Source organism: Anolis carolinensis, chromosome 1 (assembly GCF_035594765.1).
Source record: "Anolis carolinensis isolate JA03-04 chromosome 1, rAnoCar3.1.pri, whole genome shotgun sequence".
In the NCBI taxonomy this organism is placed as follows: Eukaryota; Metazoa; Chordata; class Lepidosauria; order Squamata; family Dactyloidae; genus Anolis; species Anolis carolinensis.
The window spans coordinates 147,832,711-147,859,758 of NC_085841.1; the positions used below are offsets into that span (position 1 = coordinate 147,832,711).

The following is a 27,048-nucleotide window of genomic DNA, read 5'->3' on the forward strand; positions in this document are numbered from 1 at the left end:
TGAATTCAGGAACCAAAGGAAAGCCAAACCAAATTCAGGAACTGAGGGGAAGCCAGGAAACACAAAACCAGGAACGAGCGATACCGTCGTCAAGAGCCAAACTGTCAGGACCCAGGCTGCAGAGCACCAATAACCATACGCAGAGGCCAGAATCTATCTAATATCTTTATTAAAGAAATATATAAAGTCAATAAAAACAAGTGTGGGATATAGTTCAGAAGTAGACCTTTCAGGAAAGGTCAAATATAGTCCAGAAAAACAATGTCCAATATATGATATTAAAGTCCAAAATTATAATCCACTTCACCGAAACACACACTATTTGGCAAGCAATAGTGTGGGGAACTGTCCATAGTCTTTGAGGCTTAAGGTAAATCCGAATCAAGGGAAACAAGGCTGGAATCCGAGAAGCAGGGTCCGTGGTTTAAAACGCAAGGCAAGGCAAAACTTGAGACTTGGCAAGGTCCAACTTGAAAAAAGGCAATCGTGGAACAAGAACTGAGTCCATAGAAATCCGTGGAACAAGGCAGGGCTGGGAACTTGATTCAGGAGCTGGGAACTGGAGTACGTAGTCTACACACGATCTCACTCCTCGAGCTGACGAATTGACTCCGCAAGGAATCCTTTGTGGCCAACATCTATATAGGATCTTGTTTTCCCGCCAAAGCACACTTTCTCTGGGGAACAAGAACCGAAACCTATACTGTCCAGATGCAGGACTCCTTAAACTTTCCCAAGGGAAACAGACTTAATCATCTAATTGTCTGGCAGCTATCCTGGCACTCCTGCGAGTCGCCTCGCGATTGCTTCTATCTTGATTATAATAAAGGCGGCGAGAAAATGGGGGAGATTTCGGCTCAAGGCTTGTTTGGCTGTCTTCTTGTGGGCAAACATCTTGCAGCTGCAAGGGCTCCAAATCTGGCAGAAACGGTGGGAAACCCAAGTTTTCCTCTTCATCTGTCACAACAGTACTAGGAACGGGACTACATGGCCCATGAGACATCACACAAACCGAATTCAGGAACACGAAGCTGTACAGCCAGGACCCAAGCCCAACAGAAGAACAGGCAGCGACAATCCAATGTCCAAAACGACACCTTGCCTTCTGTAAGGAGTCTTTACTTCCAACTCCACTTTTAACTTACGCATCGTTATCCGATGATTTTGAGGCCTCCGCCCTGTCATCATTATCCACAGCTGATCTTGATCCCATTCGTGAACCTCGCCCATCAACCCTCCAGTCCTTCCATCTTTGTTCAAGACTTAGATTTCCCCATGTCCCTGGTGTATCAGTAGTTTGCCAATCCCCTAATGCACCCCCAGAAACTGGCTCTGTATTCACGTTTACTTGAGTCCAATCTGCAGCACTTTCCATCTCACTCCGGGACCCATCATTCCCAGAAAAACCCTCAAAAGTTTCATCTTCCATGGGAGCAGTAAGTAAATCCCGGATTTTCTTCCTTTCCCTTTCCTCATCTGACTCTTGCTCCCGGGTTGTCCTTTTAGTTCCTCTACTCTCTGTTAACCCATCTTCTTCCAGCATTGACTCCTCATCGCTAGAGAACCCTTCAAACGTTTCTTCCTCAGAAGGAGCCATAAGTATTTTCCGGAGCCGCTTTGTTTGCTGTTCCTCATCAAAGACCTGCTCACCATTAGCTCTTTTCCTCCTGCTAGCAGTTCTACTAGTGATAGTATTATTGCCCCCTGGCCCAACTACAACAACAGTTGAGTAAAGCGATGCAAGTCATATCAAAAGAGAAGTTCAGTCAGCACAGTGACGGTGATCAAACCACAATCAGTAACAATATTTTCCTCCAACAGTTGCTTTTGAAAACACTGGGATTCTTTAGGGTTACTCATTAAATAATAAGGCCCATAAGCACAGAACAGCTTGCCTGTTGTAACACAGTCTGTAAAGTACCAACATATAGGACAATACACACTGTTTCATGCAGGCCGAGTTTATGGGGGGAGGAATGCAAAAACCAGTTATCTAGACATCTGTTAGATCATGGGCCTATGAAAAATTCACATCCATACAAGTACAGAGTAAAACTCATGCAGTTTACCTTCTGTAGCAGGAAAGAGATCAGGGCCTTCACTCTTCATCAAAGCCAGTTTTCCTGCTCTCAGCAATACTTCTGCAAAGCTTTCTGAAGGATTGTGCTGGAATGTAGTGTAGGAAACTTCATTCTACAGAGCAGAGAATTTAAGCAATATAACAAGATTTTTATGTCTATGTGATTTTGTACTCTGCTCCTTGTCTGCAGATATAGCGTCCCTGCTTGATGGCTACTAATTTTTCAGTTACATGCAAATCAGATTGATTCACTATTTAGTGAAGGTAATTATTTAACCACCATAGCCAATTTAAACATTCAGACACAACTTATTATTGCCTTAAAATGAACTGGTTTTGACATATTTAAAAGATAGTTTGAAACTTACTTCTGCAAGGTAGGGATTATCTATCAGAGATTCATAGAATGGATGACAGCCTTGCTTTTCTATTGCTGCATTTGCTCCACTAGTGCTTTTTAATACATCTCCAAACTCTTGACCCTTTCAAGAGCAAAACACCAAGAAGCAAGATGTTAAAATGATGTGGCCTCTCTCACAAGAAATGTTCACATTTCATCAGATATGAAGAGAGATTATATCACAATGTATTCATGTGGGTAAATTAGAATCTGTGCTGAAATATTCAAGGTAAAATAATTAAATACTCAGTAATACCGATAGAAAATATTTCCATGGATTTTCACTTCACCCGCACAGGCACACTGAAAAAAACCAACATAGTGAAGAACAAAGTACAAACAGCCTCCAAGTTACAAATATTACAGAGTTACAGACATTCAACTTACAATGATTACAAACAGGGGTGAGACAACAGGAATTGAGAGGAAATCTAATCTAGGAAGGGAAAATCACTCCTGCAAGATTTATCATGGGGAAAAGGGGTCTCTGGTGAAGCTTTATCGCCAGGCCTTGTTTCCATAATCAGCCACATGTTTAAAAATCCATTTGCCAGAAACAGAAAGTAAGGTGAAATCTTCTGATCAGGGGCACAGACCACAAAGGTGTTAAATCTTCCCCCTATACTATCCAAAGATAGCTAGATAGATAGATAGATAGATAGATAGATAGATAGATAGATAGATAGATAGATAGATATTGAATACCAAAGAGCTGAATGATGAACATATAGTTACTTCTTACATGTAATGGACGAAGGTAAGTTAGTGACTTCTTCCACCATTGGCGATCACTAACAGCATGCAGCATAGCTTTTGTGGTCAGTGTTGTATCAGAAAGCACCTTCATAGTTTTAGATGTGGTCCACTGCAGCAGGTCAGTCGACTGACTAGTGGGCATATGGTTTTCAACCTGTGAGTTCATGCAACATACAGCCCATAAGGATACAGCCCAGGGACATTTTCTTTTAATATAACAACTGGAAAACATGCATTAAAAAGTTTTCAAACTATCATAATAGTGGAACCAACTTCATGTACATTTTAAGCACACATTTTGATAAAGGGCAACACAAGCACATATAATGCATACTGAAAATACTTGGAAGGGCATGTTTTTTTCAATGTATTAAAATTAACATTGCAGTTAATAGCCACTTATATTGTACACTGTCATAATAGTTCTGTTTTTTACAATACCAAACATAGTTACTGTATCCTTTGATTCAGGGTAGCTGAAAAAGAAGAAAGCTGAACTATCTTGCTATATTGCCATAATAATTCAAAATTTCTGTTTTATTAGTCACTCAAATATATGTTCTAGGTGATTAAACACATCCTTCTGAGATCCAAAACACCACAAAGCTGAAGTGTTGTTTGATGCTTTTTTAAATGGGATGTTGTACTAGTTAAGAATATTAATTAGCTCCATGTGTTTAAGACAGTAAGATATCAAGGGGCTAAATGAATTTTTAACTGATGGAATTAGTGAAGGGTTGCTTTAGGAGCTTTCATTCCCAATGGTGAGAAGGAAGTATAGAAAATAACGTTTCAGATTGCTAGCAGTCAAAGAGTTTAATTCCTAACACTTTGAGGTTATAATAATTGATACTAAAACTTCAAAAAAAAAAGTACTGCAGTAATCAAATGGATCTCAGTTTATGTAAAAGCCTGTTGCAATTACATACTTGTTTACACAAAAGAATATACATTCACATTACCGGGGAGGGTATGTGTGTGTGTGGATGGGGGGGGGGGGTGCTGTCATTTGGTATGATAGGCTAAATGCTATTCCAGAAGAAGGAAGTTTCCCTCTCTCAAAGTAGTTTGACTTGCAAAACCAACTGAATGTGTTGTTATTAGTTAGCCAAGAATTACAAATGTCATTCCAAAACGTCAATAAAACATTCCTTATGTGATTAATCCTCTTAAAAAAAACCTTTCTATACCCAACCAGTTTTCCACCCACAACAAATCTAATTTGTAGAATTGCCCCAGATCATGAAAAAGGTTCATCAGCAATTAATTTTAAGGATCCTGATGAAAATAAAGAAGAGATAAAGGGCTATACACTTTAGAATATCACCCCATCAGCCTGTAGGGATAGCTAACATGAGGCATAGGCCACATGCTGCTGTGATGGGACCTATAGGATTCCCCCACCTCTAATTTCATTAGTTTAAGAAATTGAAAGATGCCCCTCTGAACATCTAAACAGTATGGCAGTAATTCTGTTTCTTTTAAAAAAACAAAAAAAAAAAAAACAAATAAACACAGAAATCACTTCTGGTTCTGAAAAAGGAAATACCCCTTCTGTGATTAAATTGTGTATGGGAGGGAACAACATAGATTTTTTTCTAGTTAAAAAGAGAAGATGTAGCCCTCAGAGGTCCACCAGAGTGTGCTTAAGGCCTAAACAGTTTGGAAAGTTGCCCATCACTAATGTAATGAGAGAAAGAGAGACTGCTTCAGCCTCTGACATGCCAAAACTGTTTCCACGTCCTCAGATATATCCCAACAGAGATAAATGACTCAAATCAAGCCTACTCACATAAAAACTGAACTAACATAGACCCAGATTGCACAGCTGACTCCAATATGTTATTCAAAAACCTGGCCACGCGAGATTGCCATGCATACATTGAATCTCCTATCAACAGATTTTGTTTAAACATTATGACATTGTGGTTTTCTAGAGACATGGAAGGCAGGATTGGTGTCCCCATGCTCCTGTCCATATATATGTATGTAGGACAAAAGTGAAATATGCCATAACATTATCAGAGGTCAAAAGGAAAATCGTGAAGAGTGTCTTCTCTGGAGACATAAAATGTAGGTGTGAGTACCAATTAATTATGCACTCTTGAAGAGCAAATGTATGAATATGAGATCATATTTCTATGAACACTATTCCCTTGTTATTCCACTAATTTGGATATGAACATCATATGTTACATGATAAAGAAATAATACATGATAATGAACAGGGGTTCAGAAATCATAAGAGAGAAATACATTAACTAAAATGTACTATTATATATTTTAAAAGAAATAACATTTCTGCATCTAACAGAAAGCTTAAGTGCAAGGCTTCCTATCATTAATAGTTATAAAAAGATGTAAAGGGAAGGCCTCCTACCAACCACTGAATAATCATTTAGAATTTTTAGTTCTTTCTTCCCTAAATAAAGGACTGCATGCTGAGCAAAATATGGTAAAATTTCCACTCTCCTTAGAAAATAAATGGGAAAAAGATGCAATGAGCTGTATTTAAGGAAAGAAAAAAAAAATGCTACCTCTCTGAGCTGATTTTATTCTCTTTTGAACAAGTATGGTTGATGAAAATTATTTTCTTTTTCTTGCCTGTAACTATAACCCACACTAGCAATTGATGTTGGAAAAGATCAGATCTATATACATGTTTCAGAAAGTGTAATCAGATTTCTGAACAAAGAAGGCTGCAGCCCTAAACATACTTACCTAGGAATAAATTGCACCGGACTCAAGTAAGCATACATTGGCTTGTGCTGTTAGAAGGCCCCTTTTTTTTCATTAGAAGTTTATACGTATTTATGCAGGGGTAGCATTTATGTGAATGAGGTAACATACCAGAGCATTAAAGGAGCTTTCCAAAGTTCTGAATTTGAAGTAAAACCCAGAAAGTGAGTCATCACTCCATGTCATGAAAGTCAAAACCAGTCACTTTGTTTATGGCTAACCCACAGCACCACTAAGCTGCATTCAAATGCTCCTTTTTTTAAAACCTAAGCAGTTAGGGGCATATGCCTAATGAAACTATTGTGGGTCTTGACAAGAATTTGAGTTTTCCCAACTCAAAGATCATTGTCCTTACGCTTATAGCTCTTTAATCTCCAATCATAAACATTGTTAGGTTAATTTCTGCAAAACAGCAATATCAAAATGCTTTACATTTACGAGCCTTCTTGGTGAGGCAACAGCAAGTTGAGATGCTATCAACAGATCTACAGTAAATATAAATGTAATTGGCTAAATGCTGCAACGTATATAACTAAGCTTGCAAGCAAGATAAAGACTTTTCAGCCCAATTTTCCTGGTTTCCTTTTATCCCCCTTTTCTGTTCAATATTAACCATGGAATGGCATTAAAACAGAATCAATACTAGCATCTCAATTCTTTAAACATGTATTTAGGGCATAGTATAGAAATTCTCAAATCCTGATTAGCTAGATGTTTTGTACTTCAAAAGCCTCTGCCACCGGGGTCAATGATGACAGATTCTGTGGTCAGAAGTCAAAAACATCTGGAGGACCAATGGTTTAGAACCACTGGCCTGGTTACACATAACACTGCCAAAATTTAAACAGATGTAAAGATATAGCAGGATCTACATCACTTAACACTTAAAAGCAAGATGAGGAAATTTGCAAGATGAGTGAAGATATAGAAGAGAGGAGGAGCGGGGTGTGAGCCATAGTTAAAATAATAGTGTAAATATTCAGAAATGCCTAACACTATTGAAGAAACTGTCAAATGCTATGATATTTTCCATACCTGTGAAGTATAAAAATGAGCAACATTTTTGCTCAGCAGTAAAAATAGTAAAAAAACAAAAAACAAAACAAAAAACACACAAAACAAACCAAGAACAAAATGCTATTTTGGGCATAAATTACTGAACTCTCCTCCGCACATTTTGTGAATGGTACCTAATAAAACTAACTATATTTTGATGTGAAGAAAAAAAATATATGAAAATTTCAATTTCTCCTAATCTCGCTTAGTCAAGAAAATGTTTCACTGTTCAAAAATTGAGTCAATGACCCTACCTACTTTAGACTAACCAGCAGGATCCAACCCAGTCTGTCTTCTACCATGTCAGTCTTTGAACTTGACTGCAAAATTCATGTGCAACTTCTGGTTAGAATAAGTCCAGACATGCAATAAGTGGATATTGAAGACTTTTTCATCACAAGGAGAATGGCTAAAATTAGTTGTTCTAACATTAATGAAGAACACATTTTATGACTATCTTTTAATCTCTCAAGAGATGATTATAATACTTCTGAATAGATAGGGATGTGACAACTCAGCAAGACTTTTTTTGTCCAAGTATTCTAAATTTGACACAGACACGATTTCAATGTATTGCAGAAGAAGAGCAAGTGAGGGCGGCAAGCAAGAAAAGTGGCAATTAAAGAGAGATTCTATCATCTTCCTATGATCTCTGAAAGTGTATTTGAAAAGGAATTCTTCAAAACATGGCAGATCATGTGTTCCGTTCCCCAGAGGTTTGGTTTGCATTTTTTATAGTTATAGAAAATAGCACCTGTTTACATTTGCTCCAGGGTTGCTGCAGATTCTGCAGCAGTCTGATAGTTAGGATATTAGCAGAGTTTATAGCCAGTTTGCAAAGCCTTGCTGCTATAGGCTTGAAATGTATCATTTTGTTCTGGAGACCGCCCCTTTTCCTGGGGAAGGAAGGCTCCATTTTGAGAAGCCTATTCTGCCTTCTAGACTGAAGGAGAAACATCATATATGTGCTTGTGTGGCCAAGCCAGGCCAACTCTGAAAAGGCCATCGTAAGTACAAACAATTGACCTGCCTTTAAAACCAGCGCCAAGCATAGATAGGAGAAAGACCAGTTCTTTCTAATAGCTTTGGCACTGGGGCAGAGAACATCTTCGGATTTCTTTGCCACTGGAGGAAGCCCTACCAACTTCGCCTCAAAAACTAGCTTTGAGCTAAGATAGTTGATAGCAGCTCAGAGCTAGGGTGAAGAGGATCTTAGGACCTCTTTGCCTTTGGTGGAAGTTAACCTAGCAACCAAAAGGGGGAAAGCAAGCAAGGAACATCTGCAAGGTTTTATAAGTGGACTGTTTTTATTTGCAACTTTAATTACATGTGCCGAGTCTGCCAAGGACTTTGTGAAATAAAATTTTGTTGGATTGTTCTACTTGAAATGCCTTTGGTTACTGGGATTTCCAGAGCTTCTAAGTAAGGCCCCCGCAGTTCACCTGGGCAAAGGAAGAAGCACATCCTAAAGCTTAAAAAGGTGCCTGGGCGTGACGGCATATCATGTATATTGGAATACTGGAACTTATTGCTCTGCAAAGGTACTTTTCCTGAAATTGTTATGCCTTAGCTAACTATTGCTCTTTCTTCCTGCTCAAAAGGCAGGGCTAATATTAAATCTTTTCCTTGATTAAGTGGAAGACCAAGTTTTTTCCCATTTGCATTCTTCCCAGCCTTGGGGGAAAGAGGACCTTGCTCTTTGCTGTAATAATACTCTAGAACTTACAAATCAAGGCAGTTACTGTTGAATAATATACAAAGGGCCACATGTTCCCCATTTTGGTTTCGGTGGTGGCCAGGGGAGCCTTCGCACAACTTAGACTTGTGCACCAGCTGCGCCCGTACCTTGGGAAGCCGGACTTGGCTACGGTGGTCCACGCTTTGGTTACATCCAGTTTGGACTACTGCAACACTCTCTACGTGGAGTTGCCTTTGAAGATGGCCCGGAAGCTCCAACTAGTACGAGCGGCAGCCAGATTAATAACTGGAGCGGCATACAGGGAGCATACCACCCCCTGCTAAGCCAGCTCCGCTGGCTGCCAATATGCTACCGATTCAAAGTGCTGGTCTTGATCTATAAAGCCCTAAACGTTTCTGGCCCAAATTACTTGTCCGAACGTATCTTCTCTTATGAACTTACTAGGTCGTTAAGATCATCTGGAGAGACCCTGCTCTCGGTCCCACCTGCCTCGCAGGCGCGGCTGGTGGGAACGAGGGACAAGGCCTTCTCCGTGGTGGCTCCCCGGCTGTGGAATGCCGTCCCCAGTAGTGTTCGACAAGCTCCGACTCTCCTAGGTTTCAGGAAAGCCGTGAAGACATGGCTATGTGCTCAAGCGTTCAAGGAGTAACATCTGAGGTCGATATGACGTGAATCAAGGTGCACATGAAGGTGTCAGTGGATGAATTTAACTATACATGCATTTTAAATTTTATAATTCATGGTTTAATAGAGTCTAATTAGAGTTTTAATTGATGTGGTACTGTTTTATTGTTTATTAATATGTCATTGTTTTATTGAATGTATTTTGGGCAATGTAATTTGCCGACTGTTGTAAGCCGCCCTGAGTCCCTCCGGGTGAGAAGGGCGGGGTAAAAATGATGTAAATAAATAAATAAATAATAGTAATGGAACATGACTCTAGATCTGGAGTCTATGAGCCATAGCAGGCATCCCTCTTCTCGTTCAACATGGAGATACTGGGAGATAGGACCAATGAAAGGATTACAAATAACTTTACTGCTGCATTCACTCAACAGAATTCTAAGCAGCAGATGAAAAAGGCTTAGAGCAAACTAAAATATGGATAAATCTGAATAAAGAGGATTTGCCCGTGTGAATTTTTCAAACATATCAGAACTGGTTACAGAGCGCATTAGGAGAAAAGGATCACCTCCCACTCATGGTTCCTTCAGATGTAGCTGTTCCAACAAAAGTCCAGCATTGGATACTGTCAATCAAAGGTAAGAAAGAGCCAAAGTTGAAAGACAGATATAAACTTAAGAAGCTGAAAAAAAGAAACTGCAAAATAGGGGAAGACACAGAAACCTGGCCAGGAAAAGAAAAAGAGAAAGAAAATATTCAAATGAGTAATAACTTATCTCATTTCCACCTATGCGACAGGCTACCTTTAAAACAACAACAAATGAAATTTAAAAGATTTCACTATCCTAAAAAAACAATTCCTTACCTCAAGAGATGACTCTGTTCTTATTCCACCTGGTGATCTGGATGTACTTATGTTTTCCACTTTTTCTGAAGGCCGTATTTGATAGTTGACTGCATGGTAAAGTATCTAAGGATGAATTCATAATATGTCTGTTAAACTATTCAATATACAGAAAATGTGTATGGTGCTTTTTTAAACCTTCCCTGTTTCAAGCAAAGAAAGTGCATATGAACAGGACTTTTTCTTAAAAATTAAAATCACAAAATTAAATATTTGGAAGAGAACACAAGGGCCACCCAGAAAAACCTCTTGAATAGTTTTGGTAGTTTTATGCATGTAAAATATTTGTTCATGTTTTACATTGTCTATTTCAGTTTTACATTTTCAAAAACTGTAAAAAGAAAAACGAATTTCTGTACCAGAAATATATAAACTATTGCAATCAAATAGACTATACTGTGCCAACCACATAGTAACAGAGATGTAGGGTGAAGAGTTCTAGTTAAAATAAAAGAACTATACTCAAAAAGCAAGTTAACCTATGTCTACAAATATAACTAATACAGTAGAGTCTCACTTATCCAACACTCGCTTATCCAACGTGCTGGATTATCCAACGCATTTTTGTAGTCAATGTTTTCAATACATTGTGATATTTTGGTGCTAAATTCGTAAATACAGTAATTACTACATAGCATTACTGTGTATTGAACTACTTTTTCTGTCAAATTTGTTGTATACCATGATGTTTTTGTACTTAATTTGTAAAATCATGATTTGATGTTTAATAGGCTTTTCCTTAATCTCTCCTTATTATCCAATATATTCGCTTATCCAACGTTCTGCCAGCCCTTTTACGTTGGATAAGCGAGACTCTACTGTACATTGTTCAATATTTAATTCCATTAGTCCATTAGTATAAATACATTTGCATGGAAGAATCAGGTTTTCTTAAGGTATTTAAAAAGAATATTTAAAAACGGAAGACGAACCTCGGTTTGCAGAGTACGACTTGCTGCCAACAATGATTCTATAGCACTTGGGGGACAATGTGTCAAAGCGTAGGCTATGAGCTCTTGCCGAACTGATGTATCTTGGTAACCCTCAGATTGTCCTAACTGGCTGCAAACATCCCAGCTTTTAGTGTAGCCTGATTTATACATTAAAAAAACACACACACACACACAAATTACATAAGTTTTTTCCCCGAAGCTGAAATTACATCAAGGTAAGTGTTAACCTTTTGGAAAACCAAACATTGGTTTTGGTATGAAAGGAATACATCCAGGTTATCAGAGCTTATCCCTTTTCTATAATCGTTTTGTATTTGATCAAATACTTGATCAAATACTTGATCAGAGCTGTTTTCAAAGTACTGTACACACTGTACATTGTGACCTCTGTTTATTATGTGTAACACATATGTCATCATCAAGTATTTTTCTAGCACTCTGGTGCAGAGCTTTCCAAACATTTCATGTTGGTGACACACTTTTTAGACATGTATCATTTCAAGAAAAATAATTCTGTTTTACTAGCAAACCAGAGGTTAAAACAACACCTTATAAGTGATACAGACACATGCATACATTGTAATAGCAAAATGTATGGGGACAAAACATATCTCATGAAAACCTTTCATTTATATATTTTAAAACATATCATTTGTAATTTCCAAGAATTATGTCATTTTCCCTTATGTTCATGTGACACACCTACACATTGCAGGTGACATACTAATGTGTTGTAACACAACACAGTTTGGAGAGCATACACTCCCCCTCCAACTCTGATCATTTGTGAAAGACATTTTTCAATAATTCAAGAAGCAATAACAAATAAACAATCCCACTCAGATTTAGGGTTGATGAATCGGGGAAGTGGGGTGAGGGACTGCAAGATAAGTTGAAGGACATCTGATATCCATATTGAACTAAATTTAAGCACCATTTTTGACTAAAAATCATGGTATTATTTTAGGGTTGTGTGTATGTCTATATGTATGTACGGGAGGAAAAAGCATGTACTTTACCGGAAGCCATAAGTTCCTGGCAGTGCATATTTGCTGATTTGTAATCCTGAAATCGTAGTGCTTGTTCCACTAAAAGAATCAAAACTTGTCCTTTTCTCTCCATCTGATCATCACCTTCAAATAAGAGTAGAATATAAATATTTGGTTAGATAAGTAACAAAGAACCAGGCAGTCTTCAAGGACAAAATGAGGTTGCTGCCCCCAGAAAAATTGCACTGCAGTCTCCACATTACTAGCATTTCTGTTACTTAAAATCTCACTCGAGCAATTAGAAATACAGTTTAAGCATCCATGGAAAAGGACACTCAAAACTGCAGAGAGAGTTAGAACACAGCAAATATAAGAGCTTTGGTATAAATTATTTTCAGTGTCTCACTCTCTGGGATGCTACAAATTTGGAGAATGAAGTACATTTTCATTTGCAAGAGGTCAGAATTCTTATTGGGGGCAATGTATTCATTTTGATCCCTTCTCATAGCTACACCCCTGGGCAGCCATACAAATTACTTACAAAAATAGGCTTCTTAAATACAAGAGAAAACAATGAAAAAAATGGTTTCAGTTTGTTTCAACCTAATATTCTGAACTGGCATCTTTGCTCATTTCATTTCACTGAGCTGAATAGTATCTCCCATAGCTATTAGCCAAAGTGGAGCAATTTGAGTTTTTTTGTGATCTAGTTAATTAGCTTCTGGCCTCAGTTCTCCTCTGTGTACTGATCTTTCAAAATACTTTTTGAATACTTTGGACCTTAATTTTAGTAAACTTCTTCTTGTTTCATAAGACAAGTTTTGTTTTGCATAAAATTCACACATATTTTTGTCCAAAATGGCATTTTCTTTACAAAATATAATATTTCTGCACAGCACAACTAAAAAATTAATTTGAATAGTAATACAGACTAACACAGCTATGTCTTTGAATTTCACCTAGAAGTTAGTGTTATAATCTTCATATAACCATCTGAGAAAGTAATATTTATGTATAGACAAGAAGCTGAAAATCCAAAAGATGGGCCTAATCCAATCTGCAGATATTTCCCATCTTTAGTCTAAAACCTATTTTGTTCTTATCTCTGATCAGTGATTGAGAATAACAGGCTGTTTTAAGCCTGGAAAGATTTTGCATTGATTAAAAGCTTTAACTTACACACTGCAAGTAACAGGATCTTTGTTAGCCAATGAGTAAGCTTTGCATAGAACAGGAGAACAGGTTTGCAGATTAGAAAGGCTTTGCAAAGAACAAGAAATCTTGTTTGCAGATCAGCAAGTTTTACATTGAACACAAAGTCTGGTTTGCAGGCCAGAAATTTAAATTGTGTTTCAGATCAGTCATCTTCTTTTAAGCTCTTCCTCTGCTGGTATATAGCTCTAAAGAGCCTCCTCAAAATGGAATCTTACCCCGGTGTAAAAATGTATAGTATTTGCAAAAGGTTTCATTCAAAATCTGTAGGCATTATCCACAAATAACATTTAGAAAAGATACAGTAAAATCAGGACATGGATGTTAGTCTACCTTGAAGTTCAGATATAAATAAGGGATGTGCCATCATTGCTAGATCCATCAATTGTTTGATTTAATGGAGCAACGTTTTTAAAGTATCACAGTTGTAAAAAATACAACAGTACTTTACTGCGTAGAAAATGTACATGGGTATGAAATGTTTATGTTAAGAATAAGAGATTAAACAATGTTAAGATTAGAAACATCCTCACCACTTTTGAGGAAACTCAACAGTTGAAATGACATATATGCACTTAACAAGTAAAGAGACTCTGCACCTTTCCTAAAAGATTTAAAACCCCAGTAGGGATCACACAATTGTAGCATTTAATCCTTTTTTCAGGCTTTTCAAAAAATATTGTTCTTCAGGTGCTGTCAGTCAGAGGCGAGTTATTTCCGCTTGAAAGGTATGTGGGTATATATGGATGAAGGAGAAATGGCTTTTTCTTAATTGAAACTGAGTGGTTGCTCAAGATAATTTAGCAAAAAGAAAAAAGGAAAAGAAAATCTGTGATGAAACAGTGGGATGTGTTTTACAAGAGCAGAGGTATGAGAAATGGTGGAATTATTCTGTGACAGGCTTCATCTTCCCAACACATTTTGATTCTTGTTACATAGATGCTCAATGGTATACTAAAGGGTAACTGTCAATCCCAGCATGACTAGTGAAGCTTCTACAGCTCACAGTTTGAGTGATTCCCCCCCCCCCCTTTGAGCTTCTGTAGGTTTAACAAAGGAATCATTTTAAGTCCTACCCCCTTTAGATTTCAAACATCCTTTTTCTTCTTCTTGTAGTCAAGCCAGCTCACTGACGATCTCATTGCCCTTGATTTAGTAAGATTACTAATGTGAAATTGATTCCTAATGATAGTTCTATTATTCAAGTGCCTGACAGATAACAATTTAAGCCATTAACCTGCCAGAAGGGACAAAAAGGATCATGAACCTTAACTGTGTCAGTTTTCTCTTTCCTCATTGTCATTGCTGATTAACACTGATCAGCTGCTGTGTCAAAAGCATATACTGTAGTAGCATTCGGATCCAGAAATCTGGTTTCCTCCACTGTTTAAAGAACACTGGCAAATCTATTGTTAGCCAGCAAACAAATGATGGTTTCCCCTCATTTGAAAAAATTGGGTTTTAGTCTGTTTTTTAAAATGTCATATTCTTTCTAATTGATATCATGTCTTTGCCATCTTTTGCACTTATATCTGATTGGTGACAAAATATATTACCTGTTTTACACCTGGAAAGGATTTGCATGGAACAGAAACTGATATTTACATTGGGAAGGTTCTGCATGAAATTCTGTTGGACAACTGCTGAGGCTTTGCATAGAGCAGGAGCTCTTCTTGAAAGACTAGGAAAACTTTGTATTGTAAAAAAAAAAAAAAAAAACTCTCAGCTTTGCAGACTAGAGTTTAAATTATCTACCTGGACCTGTCCTGTGTCCTTAGCCATAGGTGCCTCAGCAAACCATTGCTGGATGAGGATGCAGTGGTAGCTTCAGATGCTATGGTCATTCTTTTTATTTAAAACAAAACAATGTTTTCCACAGCATGCACTGGCTCTGAGTGTGCCATGAAATCCTAGCTGCTGTCTATTGACAAATTCAGAGGTAAAAATCCTGCTTCCACTCCACTTAACTTCCATACACTGAAGTGGGTTTAGTGGTACAACCCAAGTCCTTTACCTGTCCTCATCTCTGGAGGAAAAGTATATAAATAACTGCTAAGGACACAGTGATCAACTCTGCTTATACCCTTTGCTATTATATGTATTTGGGTGAACCTATCATGAGGTTCGGTTGGCAAGACTGGTTCAGCAGAAGTTTGTCATTGATTTTACCTGATGGTGAGACTTGTTTCCATAGTCTCTCAAAATCACAGTCCAACACTTAAACCACTATGCCACACTGGCTCCCCTATTGTTGTTCAAATACAGGTGCTCTAAAGAACTAAGATGTAAGAAATTCTATCTTATTAGAACTAGCAAATATAGACCTTGTTCTATTCAAATGTTTTTTACTCTCATCTGGGAATCTGACAAGCAGGTATCCTGTACATGCTGTTATTTTGCTACTATAACACTATGATATACCTAGAGAGTAATGACTGGAACTTATATCTGATCCTACGATGTAGCTGATACTCAGATATAACCTATGGCAGTTACAAAGGGACAGAGAGTCATCACAATCACTTTGTGGTTCAAAGCTGGGGCAGAGAGACAGAGGGTCATATTTTTTTAATCAATGATGTCGTACTCTGTTTCTAAAATACATCATGAGCTCAAGAGACATACAAAGAGGCTGTTCATATTCACTGCCAGCCTCAGTTGACTTTTACAATGGAGCCAATGGAGAGGAAAAAAAGTCTCTGTGGTTCATCTAAGCCAAGAGTCCCACCTCCATCTCAAGCTCGGTTGGTTGGAACATGAGAGCAGCATTTCTTTTTGTGGCTGCCCCTTGACTCTGGAGCTCTCTTCTGTTCAGGGAAGCCAGAATGGCCACCTCCCTGCTGTCCTTTTAGTGGCAGGCTAAGATTTTTATTTTCATGAAAGCTTTTAAAGAAAAGGGTTTTTTAAAGATTGAGCCAGGGGGTGAGATGGGGTATTTTATATATTTTAAATGGGTTTTCAATTGCTTCAGTTGTTTTTGTGGAATTGTATTTGGTTCAATTACATTTCAATGTCTAAAGTCTTTAGATTTTATATTGTATATCACATTATTTTAGAACTGTTTTCCGCTTTGATCATCTGTTAAGAAAAACAGTGGCAAACAAATAAATAAAATACTACTAATAATAATTGCAATTAGGTGTAAAACTACACATCCCATATCTGCATAGAATTGAGCCATTGGAGATGAAGTGGTGTCAAACTGCATTAATCCAAAGTATAGATGAGCCCTTACAAAAATACAGTTTTTACACAAAGGATGCCCTTGATTGGAAGAGGAAAAGATTGGGTATGTGAACATTGTACAAAAATAAAACAAAAAACTGTCACAAAGATCCCAGAGAGACAGCTCTTCTCTATAACAAATGTCATATTTTACTTATTACAAAAAAAAAATAAAAACAAATCTCTTTTCACATTCTAGACAGCCAAGGCCCTTTAACAGCTAATTCTAGAAATTGTTCCATTGCTAAACTAATTTATTCCCACCACCACTCCTGTCATTTTGAAGCAAAAATTAACAAGAAAACCTTTCTAGAATTAATGGCTCAAACAGCAAAGCCAGAATACCATTTGTGCGAGGTCTCTTTGATGTTATGAGGCAATAAACAAAACATAATTAAGCATCACTACTGAAGACTGCTTTGTGAAAGAGAAATAAATTTCCATCCATTTCTGAGATTGCCAGAAAACTGGATTCATTTCATAGCACAAAAACATTGTTCCTTTTTTTGATGGCTGTAGAGAAATGTATAACACGGGAGTATCAACAAACTTTCTTCAAACTGATATATAATATATCTTGACTGCCTACCAGAGTGTGGAAGGTTGATAGATAATGTGAATTAGGGGATTTTAAGGGCTTAGGACAGTGGTTCTCTACCTGTGGGTTCCCATATGTTTTGGCTTTCGATTCCCAGAAATCATAACAGCTGGTAAACTGGCTGGGATTTCTAGGAGTTGTAGGCCAAAACACCTGGGGACCCACAGGTTGAGATACATTGGCTTATTTCACTGCAGGTGGGATTGCATGGAGAAGAGCCATGTATGTCCTATGTTCCAGTCAGCAAGTGACCCAGGAACAAGGTTATAAGTGTAAGAGCTTTCAATAAGTTAATTCAGTCCAGGTCAGTTACAGGATATTCAGCAGGCTGAAGGAAAAAGCAATAGAACTAGTCACCAAGAAGGAGGGTTGAAAGCAACAGAGCTTCCATGGAGATTTATAATTAACCCTTTGAAAATACCAAGCGCCTAATTAAGTCAGTGTCTGCTACTTAACAAGCACTGGGAAAATACAATTTCTCTCTGCCTCTCTCTTCATTCACTGAATAGTGAGAATTGGTCTTCAACAACTGCAATCTCCGACTGAGTAGTAGGACCTCCCTCTACCTCATTTCCCACCTCCTCAAACTCAGAGAAATCATCATTATCAGGAACTGCAAATTCCTGACAATCTGCCTCCTCCTTGTTTGAACCTTCTGATTCCAAAGGATGAGCTATGACATTGTACACTACTGAGCATTGCCAGAAGAAATGTGGAATTAATGTAATACAACTAATAGAATAATAACATTGAAGTTATTAGGTTTTTAAAAAAAATCATGTCCATCAAAAAGTATATTGTGAATTCAATCTAAAAGCTAGGAAAGAAAGTCAGTAATACATAACAAATGTTACACAGAAAGGTCCATTTTCTGACCATTTGACCAGCTTCTCAACATGAAGATCAACCTGCCTCTTAGAATAATTCAAAATAAAAAAATGTACAAAGGAACTCCTATGTTTACCCAGCTCCAAGAAAAGTCTTTGAAGATACTTTCATAAGATTTGCTTGACAAAATGAGATTTGCAGCATATTGATTTGTATAGTATCTTGTTTTATTTTTAACAATTACAACACATCTTTTCCCCAGCGTTGGGACACAAGGCAACTTACACAATAAAAGGAAATACCAATAAAATATTTGTAGCTGGGTTATATCTAAAAAAGTACAAAAAGGCATATTTAAAATATCGTTAAACTATCTAGAAAATGAAAATAATTTACAAAAACAACTTTAAAGCAAAGGATAAAAGTAGTATATAGGCAGTCACAAAAGGAATTCAGATTTGATGGCTGAAATTGCTAGAGAGCTAAAGATGATACAGTGGCTTGTGTTTGTATTTTAAAAGTCCTATAAGATCATCCTTTCTTGGTGTCTAGGTTATCATTTTGGCTTGTTTGATGAAAATGCTGGTGGGGGGACCTAAAAGAATCTCTCCCCTGACCAGTATTAAACTGTTTCTTTTATAGTGCATGTAAAGTAGCTTTCAAGAGTACAACTACCTAAATCGTGTAATAAACGCTGGCAGCGCATGACAGCTAATGGACATGCTGACAAAGCTTTAACTACAATGTGTAACGGTTGTCTCCAATAAAACTTAATGGTGTCTATACAATATATATTTACCAATTAAATTATAAAACAAAAGATCGCCATTATATTTTCTTCATTTTATGAAAGAAGAATATTGGCCTCTGCTATCGTCATAAGGTCACTGAGCCATAAAAGATATATGCACATATCTGAATTTTTGTAGCCTAGCTTGGGCATATAATGAACCAAGGTAAATGAGTTTCATCTCCTCACGATGAAAACTAACACTGTTGAACAACAGTTGAAGGGAGGACCACAGGCTCTTGTAAAAGCAAAGATTATATCAGGGAAGGTGTTGGGCAGTCTATGCAAGGCAAAGCACCTCCATCAAGTGCTTACTACTTCTTGGTTCTTTGGTCAGAGACCTGGTGATGTCAGAAGCCAATGATTTAGGGGGATGGGTAATCTCTTGATGTCATCAGTCTTCAGGTAAAGTGCTGACTGGAGATGTTCCAGCTTATACTGTGGTGGACTGGACCCATTCCACCTCCTCTCTGATCAGGGGACATGAGTAAAGCACCACTGGACTGCTCTCTCTCAGGTCTGTTTCTCCCATATTTTCTTTTGATCCAGAAGAACATAGGGCTTGCATGCTTAATACAGCTCCCACTGTCGGTTTCATGAATTCAGTGTTGTCTTCATGAAGTAGTATGACTGAATTGCATTTTCCAGCCCATTTCTAGGTTTTATTCAAGATATTCACGGTTGGCAAAGATTTTGATTGTGGGACTCTCTCCTTTGGAAAACCAGTGAGTTCTTCAGATCCTGATTCCCAGGCTACAATGTGCATCCACATTGTAGAATGAATGCTGTTTAAGACCACTTTAACTCCCATGGCTTAATACTATGAAATCAAAGCAGTTATAGTTTTACAAGATCTTAAGACTTCTTGGAGCCTCACCAAGCTACAACTCCCATGATTCCATAGCATTGAGTATTGGCAGTTAAGTGATGTCAAACTAAATTGATTCTACAATGTAGATACACCCTTATTCACCTGCTACTGTGACTTGCTTTGTTAGGTGTATCGTTTCCTTTACTATTCTACATTTATTGTATTTTATTACGATAATTATACTGTGTTATAATTTTTGTATGTTTTGGGGAGGGGGATTTTTTAAAAATATTGTTAGATGTCTCGGGGATATTGAAAGATGCAATATATGTTTTCGACATTAATAATGTTTTTGAAATCTTGCAAAACTTGCTGATTCCCACAAACTGGGTGATGGGATATTAGAAATATAGAAGTGTGGGCCCTCAAAAATCTCTTCTCTATCTTCCTTTCAATATACAAGTATGACATCTCAGAAGCAAAAATCAAATATTAAGGTTGGTTTTTCATAGCTTGGGGCAGCAGGTCAGTTGGGAAAAGAAGGACAACTTTCAGCCTTCTTTCTAGTAACTCTACAGCAGAGCAGAGAAAGCATGACCCAAAGGCATAGCTCATATTTGTGCTTCCCAAGGGCTCAGTAGCCTTGCAAAAGTCAGAGTGTTACTTTTTATTCCCCAATATCCTATGCTCACTCATGAAACATCCAGCAAGATGAAGAGGGAAGACATAAATGTGTCCATCAGTCAGTCCAGAAATTGTTCAGCAAGTCAACAGTGCAGATAAACAAAGACAGACGGAAGTACAAAATGCAAATGTTTGAAAAACACTGCTGGTTATCAAAAAGAAGGGTTGAACGCAACAAAGCTGCAAGGGAATGGCTGGGATATTTATAGACAGGTAATTAAATACCAAGTGCCTAATTAAGTCAACATCTTCTACTTAATAATCTCTGGGAATGAATCACACAATCTCTCTTTGTTTTTTCCTTGCTTGAAAAATGTTCTAAAAGTTGCCCACTTTTGCTTTATACCATTTCTAATGGTCAAACTGAAAAAGAGAGTAGAAGACATTTGCAATTCTGCTGTTTTCAAATGTTCTTCACTGGATTTTATCAGAATGTATTTATATCACTTTTATCAAATAAAAAAAATGTATTATTAACTTCTGGATAAACACACACTATAATTCAAACAGCATTCTAAACAAACCACCAAGAATAGTCTGAAAGAGAAACCAAAGTTTCTGTTGTTCCACAATTTACTCTTAAGGGTAAAACCCCTATTTTGTATAGTATAATTTAAGAAAGAGAAGAATTGTAGAATTCTTCTGGTCATCTAAAGCCTGTGGAATGTTAGAATAAACAATTAATTATAATCCCTGTCAAATAAGTAGAGTGCTTATCAGGGAGATATCTCATCTGCAAAGATGAATTTAGGCTAGAAACAGATTCTGAGGATTGTAATTTCTCCTCATGCTACAAGTGAAACGATTAATTCACTGCTGAGATTGATATTAACAATTAAAAATATAATTGTTCTATTAATATAATGAAGCTAGCAGTGTCATAGGTTCAGTTAGAGATGTAAGCTTAAAAGCACATGCACTGTGATTAGTGATGAATAAGTGATGAAGCCAATATCTGTGTTATACTAAGAAATAAATGAAAGCTGTTCAAGTCCTCCCAAAAAATTGAGCATGCTAGAGATGACTCCTTTAAATCACAGGTTTGCAAAGAATCCTCAAAACCATCAAAGATCCTTATCCTAGAAATCTAATTTCCAATACAGTAGTAGTCTACAAATCCTCATCACAATTTTGGTAATTTTGAGAGAGCCTAGAGCAGGGGTCCCCAAACTTTTTAAACAGAGGGCTAGTTCACAGTCCATCAGACCATTGGAGGGCCGGACTATAGTTGAAGAAAAAAAAACAACCCTATAAACAAATTCCTATGCACACTGCACATCTCTTATTTTGAAGTAAAAAAACAAACAAATGGGAACAAATGCAGCCTCAATGTTAATAATAATCATAATCATAATAAAAATAATAAAGAGGGTGGGAAGAGACCCCTTGGACCATTTAGTCCAATCCCCTTCTACTTTTGTGCACCAAAAGCACAAGCAAAGCACCCCTGACAGATGGCCACCCAGCCTCAATGTTGCTAATAATAATAATAATAATAATAATAATAATAATAATAATAATAATAACAACAATCTGTCAACTGCAAAAGGAGACCCTACTGGGATCTGTACGCATCATCCAAAAATACATCACACAGTCCTAGACACTTGGCAAGTGTTCGACTTGTGATTTTGTGAAACGAAATCCAGCATATCTATCTTGTTTGCTGTGTCATACAATAAAATAATAATAATAATAATAATAATAATAATAATAATAATAATAATAATAATAATAAAGGCGTGTGCCTTTCCCTCCTCCCTCGCGGCGCACGCAGAGGAGGGAGCCATCACTGCCACGGGGGCCGGATAAATGGCTTTGATGGGCCGCATGTGGCCCCTGGGCCTTAGTTTGGGGACCCCTGGCCTAGAGGAATATAAACAATGAAAGTGTTTGTAAGAAGCCTCGTCATAGGAGTATACATATTTTCTCTCTGGAAAGGATATCCAAGTAACTTGTTATGAGCAACACTATTACTCTTAACCTCTTTTTCCATGTTTTCCAACAGAATGGCCTCAAGGAAGAACCGTGCATAAATCTTATTTTAGAGAAGGTGATTTATGCCAGGTTCAATTTGCCCAAACTGATAGCTGTTATTTTTGTTTACAGGATAAGAGATTTATTGAAGCGTAATGCTAACAAGTGGCACAAAGTAGTAAATAAACTTTCATTGATGTACAGTTTGTTGATGAGAGAAGGTCTCGGCATGAAATCAAAATGAAATCTATTTGCATTTTATGTTAAACAGAAAGTTGCATTGGTGCAGTATATAACAGCATGTCAAGTCTCTCTAAAGACAACTTAGGATCTTTGAATAAGTCCTTGAATGTATTCCCTATGATGTCAAACACTCTCAATATAAAACACCAGTATCTTTCATAGCAATTTTATTTTACCTGCAACTTTCAGCAAATTTGCAAGTCCCAAGAGCTTGGCAGATTGCTTGTAGTTTGTTGGCAGCTGCAAGAGGCATTCCTTGATAAGGCTGAGTCGATCGGTGCAGAGACGAACTGGTGAGAAAATACATTACATTAAGAAACACAGTCACTACAAACAATGCATTTGTGATTGAGGTAAGCATAAGTTAAGTGCATGGACAAGCTATATTTGCAAACACTTGGGACGAAAGCCAATTGTAAGTCCCAAGTAGAGTAAACCCAGTGAATTAATGGGACTTTGATACATCAATACTTATGAATGTTCCACTGAGTCAATTAGCCTACACTCGTTGTGAAGAGCAATGGAATTTGGCTTTATGGATTCTTTATTGCAGATGGGTGAGTAATAATCTATTTGATTATTCAACATAGGATTAATGAATGCATTCAACTTGCAAGAAAAAAGTGTCTGAAGCATATCTCAGGCATCTGAAAACAGGTTGAGAGGCAAACAGACCTAGGATGTATATCCTATCAGAAAAAATGCCTTTAAAAATCATAAGATGCACAATATGTAGGCAGTAGAATTGGAATGTTGTCATTGACTTATTTTTTAAGTTATTCAATCAAGTTTAGAAGATAGTCTTCAAAGGCTTTGAAAGTTTTAAACACTCAAAGTTGCATATATATTTTTTTAAAAAATGTGTATATTATTAATCCAGTTGCTAACAGTACTAATCTATTTAAAAAGGTCATAAGAACTGAATGCAAGATTGCATCTGGTCTTTTTAAATTGTCAATCATAAAGCCATTATGATTTTAAAAACAAAAACAGAATTTTATTGGGCACTAAAACATTGGAATAAAAAGGATCAATAAAATTAAGTTACACGAGCCCAAATTCTGGAGGCACCTTCAAACAGCTATAAAAAACCCTCTTATGAAACAGAACTTAATTGTTCTCGCAAAAACAAGAGAAACAGAAGGCTTCTTAGATTTATGCTAACTATTTTAAGTTAATCTTGCCTTTTGGGGTTTTGGAAAATGAAGGGTAGGAGGAAGAGGCCCATCTGTTTGCTCCCTAAAAGCAAATAAGGCTAGTTCACAAGGGCACTTTATAAAGAGACCTGCATCACAAGGGTGTTGGCAGGATGAAAAAGATAAGCATTTACCCAAAAGCTCATACACTGAAAAGTTGCACAGTGACATATACTTCTTGCCAGAGCAATGCTCTTTCACGCAGTTCTTTTGATTGATAGTGTATGTCTTCATGCCAGTTTGATTTGAGGGATGCAAACTCAACAGAACTTTTTACTTTTTTGCCTCCTTTAAATGACAATATATTTTGTTTTAGAACTTTTCCTATGTGTCAAAAAGTTACCTTACTTGTGGCATTTGGAACGTCAGTCTGCCCTCCAAAAGTTATTTCAATTTTACTATTTCAATGTAAATGTGTGCATATGCGTGTTTGTGCCTGTTGACTCAGGGTGACAAAGAATTTCATAGGTTTTCAGGAATACTTTGAAGAGATTTTACCAGTTTCTTCCTCTTAAATTTAGCCCACAGCACCTGGCATTCTCTCAAGCAAATGCTAGTCTCCAAGATCAGATAGATTCTGAAGACTTTAGGGTATAGAGGCCTCTCAGTGAAAACACTCACATCTAATTTTATTAGCTTGTCAATGTGTTCTGTGGACAGGAGCCATTTCAATGATTGGTAGGAACACACACAAGGGGCAAAGTGTTTTCCCCATTAATCACCAGGCAAAATTTATAGTTCTTGCTTCTGCTGTTTCCTCAAAGGTTTCTAGAAGAAGTGATTCTAGGATACATTGTTTCTGGTTCATCTGGCTTCAGGGTGACATCATATAGCTGTATTACACCATCATGAAGCCAGATTACAGTAAGGGCAAAGTAAGATGTAATCTTCTCCATGCTTTCTCTGACAGTTACCAGGAAGGAAGCTTTTATTATTGTTACAGCAACAGTGGAAAGCAACAGCTGCCGCCATGGCCATATGAAAAACAAAAGAATGTTGTATATGCATTCACTATATGATTTCATGGAATTCTCACCGTACAGCACAGAAAACTCACAGCAACCCAGTGATTCCAGCTATGAAAGCCTTCAACAACACACCTCACCTCTTTGTTCCAACTGTCTATATTCAGCTTAACTTTGTCCATAGAACTTCAGCTCTATGCTTCATGTTTCCCTGCTTTACAAAAAAAATCTTCTTCAGACTTTGTTGCAGTATAAACAGATGGTTATCTACACAGCCACATATTGCAAAACTGATCTGGAGTGGAGTACTCTGGATCAGTGCCTAAAGAGACACATAGCCAGCTATGAGCCAGCTTGACAAATGAAGGTATCTGAACTCCATGCCATCAAGATGGCTTGGTGCCTGGAAGACGTATACATGGCCAACCCTTCTTGTCCTTGGCTCAGTGGCAAATACAAAGTTTGGACATTGTTGGTGGTTGTAGCTCGTTACATCTACCAATGCTAATTGAAATGTCAGGTCAGCATCAGTAGATGCGATGAGTAATGACCATCAGCAATTTCACTGCTGCTATTCTGAGAACGTGGGGGTGACAATAAGTATCATCCCCTATCCCCAGACCATCTGAGCCCGAGAAAAGGCTATGTGAACATCCAGTCAGTCCTAACTCAGAACTGTCCTATCTGTTTATACTGCAACAAAGTCTGAAGAAGCCCCAGAGCTTCAGGGAAGCTTCAGAACATCCCCTGGATTTTTAATATGCGGAATAAGAATGCATTAAACAGTTTCAATGGATTATTTATAACAGATACACTAAATCAGTAGACACTTTTTTGCAAATAAATTGGAAAGATAAAAAGCAGGACCACCTGTAAGTTAGTGGCTCTGCTACTATTAACCAAAATGTACAACCAATCTAAATAAGAATTTTCCAAACATACTGTATTTATGGTGCACAAGTGTAATGCGGTTTATATTTACAAGCAAAGTACAGTGTCAAAATATGTAAACGAAACAAACAAGAAACTCAGATAATTTTCAGTAGTGATGCTGTCTGGCTTGGGGGGGGTCTCAAACAAAGTTCCAGACATCTCTAAAAGCAACTAAGATATATCATGCATACGTTACCTTGTAATGGCAAAATTTTCACTCCAAAATCTTCCAGATAACTAAGAGCACGAATGAGGTCCAATTCCTCCTGAACAACTGGTGGACAGTCTGTGATAAGCTGTAAGCAGGATCTTAAAAGAAACAAACAGCTTTAAGGACTCCAAACAGTTGCCAGCTGTACTAAGCTGAACTACTGTAAACTCTTGCTGGCATTCTTCTTCGACAGCTGCAATACTTTAAGCTAATTTAAGGTCTCAACATGTCATCCTTGCCATGACTTTAAATATCCCTAAAACCCACCTTAATTACTCGGGCAGCTATACAGAGCAAGGCACTAGAGGATGACACATCCAGCCCCTTGCCACCAAAAAATGGAACAAGAGATCCTGCAGCAGGAATCTTGCAATGTCCTATTGCAACTCCTTGATGCATGGGGGATCAGTGGCAGGAGGGGGCATGCTGCTCACCAGGAACAACTCTTTTGTTCAGTATGACAGTCTGACTTTTAAGGTAGAATATAGCGGTTGGCTCAAAAGAGATGGAGTGGTTGCAACACTGTAGCGGTATAGCCTATATGGGGTCTCAGTCTTTATTTCATATCTGTATACATGCCACTATATTACATTGATCAAATAATTGAGCATCACCAATTATGGAAATACAAACAGTGGGAACACAAAATGAAACAACATAGAAACACCGTAAAGAAAAAAGTCCTAAAAGGAGGCTGACTCCCATATATCCCATGAGATCTCAAAGTCACTAAAAAGAGGCAGTGTAAAAAAAAAGGAATATCAGATAGGAAAGAGAAAACATTACATGGTTTTGTTTGCACTACACAGTGGTGACACTATAATTGCCACAGATTCATCCTATGGATCCTGGGATTTGGAGTTCTGTGATGTAATAAGAATGATTTGCCAAATCAGCCAACTACAAACCTCAAATTTTACTCTTCAAAAACAAGGAACAGATGGACTCAAGATGCCACAAAAGGATACTTGCAGCATGTGTGATTTGTGCCCTTCTTGTTTTAAACATAGCTAGAACTGTATGGCCAACCAATCAACACATTTCAGTAAGTGCAGTTATTTCATCAAAAAGAAGGCATTAAAAAGCCAGTTATTAACAGTTCGGCTAGAGCACTTGAATTATCCAATTAAATTACATTTTAAAGATCTCTACAAAAACTGATAAGGCCCTCAAAT

At 37.5% G+C, this 27,048-nt stretch overlaps 1 protein-coding gene across 6 annotated transcripts in view; it reads right to left on the reverse strand.

The window, feature by feature from the left end:
• The window catches only part of nbas (NBAS subunit of NRZ tethering complex), a 294,693-nt gene that overhangs the window by 128,352 nt on the left and 139,293 nt on the right, over positions 1 to 27,048 (reverse strand). For 5 of the 6 annotated variants that reach the window (XM_062983871.1, XM_062983869.1, XM_062983860.1 and 2 more), the window contains exons 31-38: positions 25,859 to 25,971; positions 22,745 to 22,858; positions 12,231 to 12,344; positions 11,191 to 11,348; positions 10,220 to 10,324; positions 3,223 to 3,390; positions 2,449 to 2,562; positions 2,070 to 2,193 (exon numbers count right to left, since the gene is read on the reverse strand). In XM_062983871.1, the coding sequence (XP_062839941.1) occupies positions 2,070 to 2,193; positions 2,449 to 2,562; positions 3,223 to 3,390; positions 10,220 to 10,324; positions 11,191 to 11,348; positions 12,231 to 12,344; positions 22,745 to 22,858; positions 25,859 to 25,971 (1,010 nt within the window). The remainder of the gene's footprint in view (positions 1 to 2,069; positions 2,194 to 2,448; positions 2,563 to 3,222; positions 3,391 to 10,219; positions 10,325 to 11,190; positions 11,349 to 12,230; positions 12,345 to 22,744; positions 22,859 to 25,858; positions 25,972 to 27,048) is intronic. The other variant, XM_062983865.1, reaches the window with a different exon arrangement.